Source organism: Monopterus albus, unplaced genomic scaffold (assembly GCF_001952655.1).
Source record: "Monopterus albus unplaced genomic scaffold, M_albus_1.0 scaffold202.1, whole genome shotgun sequence".
Classification (NCBI taxonomy): Eukaryota; Metazoa; Chordata; class Actinopteri; order Synbranchiformes; family Synbranchidae; genus Monopterus; species Monopterus albus.
Window position 1 is genome coordinate 333,195 of NW_018128082.1, and position 3,242 is coordinate 336,436.

The window sequence follows — 3,242 nt, forward strand, 5'->3', positions numbered from 1 at the left end:
TTTCTCTCTGCTGCTGTTTGTTTTTTGTTTTGTCATGGCCGGAACTCAATCTCTCCATACTGTAGGAGATCCAGCAGGAGACGGACATCCCAGAGAGGGAGCTGGTGAGAGCGCTGCAGTCTCTGGCCTGTGGGAAGCCAACTCAAAGGGTACTCACCAAGGAACCCAAGTCCAAGGAGATTGAGAATGGCCATGTGTTTACAGTCAATGACCAGTTTACATCCAAACTTCACCGTGTCAAGATTCAGACAGGTAGACTAAATCAGGTTTATCTGACGTTTTCTGATGAGAAACGGAGTAACTTGAAATAATTTTGCAATACTGATGCATTGGTTTTATATGTTGTATGTTAAATGTAGTCTGTTGCTCCTGTTTGGGATATGCATAGCAAAGACTTTAATCGCCTAGAGGAAAACTGTAGCACTGAAGTGCAGAGGCTTTGGGTTTTCCAATATTGTAATGTCACATTACCAGGTACTACAGTAAATTTAACCTAACATTTGAAACTCTTGATTTACCTTATCATAAATTATTCAGAGCAGCAAAAACATGACAAAGAGTGTTCTTTAAGTGTAAATCATTCTAGTGTTTTGATTGTATTTTCGTTTCGGATGCTCCTCTCAGTGGCTGCAAAACAAGGCGAGTCAGACCCAGAGAGGAAGGAGACACGACAGAAAGTGGATGACGACAGGAAGCATGAAATCGAAGCTGCCATCGTTCGCATCATGAAGTCAAGAAAGAAGATGCAGCACAATGTCCTAGTAGCAGAGGTCAGTCAGCTGAAATATTGCTATGTTACATAGCCCAGACTGCACAAATAAAACCAATGGTTGTAATATATTATATAATATTCTTTTTGGTTCCACCCACATTTTTCACAGTGAACAATAATAGGGTTTCCCCGACATGCACCCCAGTGTTGCATTGTGAAGTATAAAAAGTGAGCCATTCTGGTTCACAGCAAAGAGCAAGAGAAGGGCTGAAGCTGCAATGCAAAGGAGTCTTGTATAACAAATTTTCCCAAAACAAACCACTAAAAAGTCTTGACACATTTTTCTTTTGACCACAACCTGTCCACAGTATTGAACAGTCCCATGTGGAACATGAACGGACAGTGAAAGCAGAGGCTATGAAACAAAGTGGGGATAACTGGGGGTAAAATGAGAATGTTGATGGGATAAAAATAAAGATATACTGAGTTGGTAGGAGTGCCAACAAAGTTAAAAGCTAATTCCCTTCCTGGTCCCTAAAAATCTGAATACTGAATTACAGTTAAAGTGAAATGATTTAGTACTAATCCACAAAATGGTGACAACATACTGAGGCAATGTAACCACAGGTGAACAGCCAACAACAGGCTGCATCTCCTCCAAAGATGCTGACTCCCTAGGTGAAACAAACAAAAAGAGATTTACTAAACTGAACTCCCCAGAGTGACGATGAACAGAAGAAACTATCTAAAACTACATGGACACAAGAACCAACATTCTGACATGTAAAACACTCAGTCATTACAAAAAGGTTTAGAGGAGGACAGACACATGCTACTGTAGCAGCAGAAAGTTCTGGCACAACTTCACCCACTGCCAAGGTGCACAGACAAAGAAAAAACAAACTGGAAAATAAAAAAGACCAGCAACACTTGCAGTGTTTTCAGCAACTTCAATAAGAAGACCAATGCGTTTCAGCATGAAGTCTTTGACAGGGTCTGCTACTGTAGGAAAACTTTAAAAGGCAGGAGGTGATGAATGAACCAGTCCATTGCAGACACTCTCCAGACTGAGCTCATGAATCAAACCAGTCAGAAAAAGATACCTGCTTTGTTTCACATTCAGAGACCCTCACAGGAACTCCCAACAGTTTCTCTCTCTCTCACACACACACACACACTCACACACACACGGCTATAACACTGATTACTGTGTTTCATGTCTCTGCAGGTCACGCAGCAGCTGCGAGCACGATTCCTCCCTAGTCCTGTAGTCATCAAGAAGCGCATTGAAGGACTCATTGAGAGGGAATATTTGGCACGAACACCGGAGGACCGTAAAGTGTACACTTACGTAGCATAAATGAATTGAGTGACAGCTAACATCGAGTTGAGAGAAACTGAGAGCCTTTTTTGTGGACTGATATCTGTTTGAATGAACTTGAAAGTGCTTTCATCGTTGATTCTGGGAAACACTGGGAAGCTTAACTCTTCTTCCATAAAAATGTGTAAAAACAAAGTCAAGGAAAAGATGGGGAAGTTTTCTAAGCAATATTAGAATTCTCCTGCTGAGTGAAATGAAAGGAGGGGATCTAGTTTTGTATCATCAGATCATGTTTGCAGAAAGAAATGGCCTTTGGAGAGTACTGGGTGAGCCTGTCTGCTAGTTAACTACACACAGCCGAGAACGAGCATAAACGTTAAAGCAAACGTGGCTACACAGAGACCAAAAAACATTTGAATTCACTCCCCGGTTTTAAGTGTTGACATTAGTGTTGTTATGTTCGTGTTTTGTGGCACAATTATGACTGTACAGGTTGACAGGCATGCTTTGCCTTTTGCTCCCAGAGGATTTTAAATTTAAATAAGAGATAAGGGGACAGAGTGTTAACTGGTACAGACCTGGTTTACATCACCAGTAAAACACATTTTGAGTACTTGCGAAAACATGAAGAGTCCCCCCCCCCCCAAAGGGTTAATGCCCGATATGAATTTCATTTAATGCCATTTTCAATATTCTGGCCGGGTCTGTACTAGTGGTCAGCGAGATCAAGAGCTTGCAGCTTCAGAGCATGCTTTTATCTAATGGCTCAATCTGGCGGAATAAGATGCACATAAAAGATCCATAAATAATGTTTGGTCTCTCATGACAATTTTTTTACTGCAGGCCAGAGTATGATCGGCAAAAAAAAAAATTTCCTCCCAACAAATGGACCGTTCCTTGTGGTGCAGGTTTCAAGGAAGATTTTTCTTTTTCATTCTCGACTGCATTTTGGACAGGTGGAACCAAATTAGCACCATGTTCTAATGTGTACAAATTGTAAAATAATTATTGTACTCACTGCGAAGGTGGATTGTACAGGGCTTTGTTTTCATCATATTAAATGTAGATTTAAAAAATGAAGGCATGGGTTTTTGTTCTTTACTTTTTTTTTTAATGAGGCCTTAGTGTTCGGTTCTTGAATTACACTAACATCTGGAAACATGGAGATGCTCTAAAACATTTGGCCAGTAATATGTGTGACTTTGTTCT

At 40.6% G+C, this 3,242-nt stretch overlaps 1 protein-coding gene across 1 annotated transcript in view; it reads left to right on the forward strand.

The window, feature by feature from the left end:
- Positions 1-2,394, forward strand: part of cul3b (cullin 3b) — a 13,615-nt gene extending 11,221 nt beyond the window's left edge. Inside the window, 3 exon segments of the mRNA XM_020618227.1 lie at positions 66-252; positions 625-770; positions 1,941-2,394. Of these exon segments, the coding sequence (XP_020473883.1) occupies positions 66-252; positions 625-770; positions 1,941-2,072 (465 nt within the window). The 3' untranslated portion in view covers positions 2,073-2,394.
- Positions 2,395-3,242: the final 848 nt, after the last annotated feature.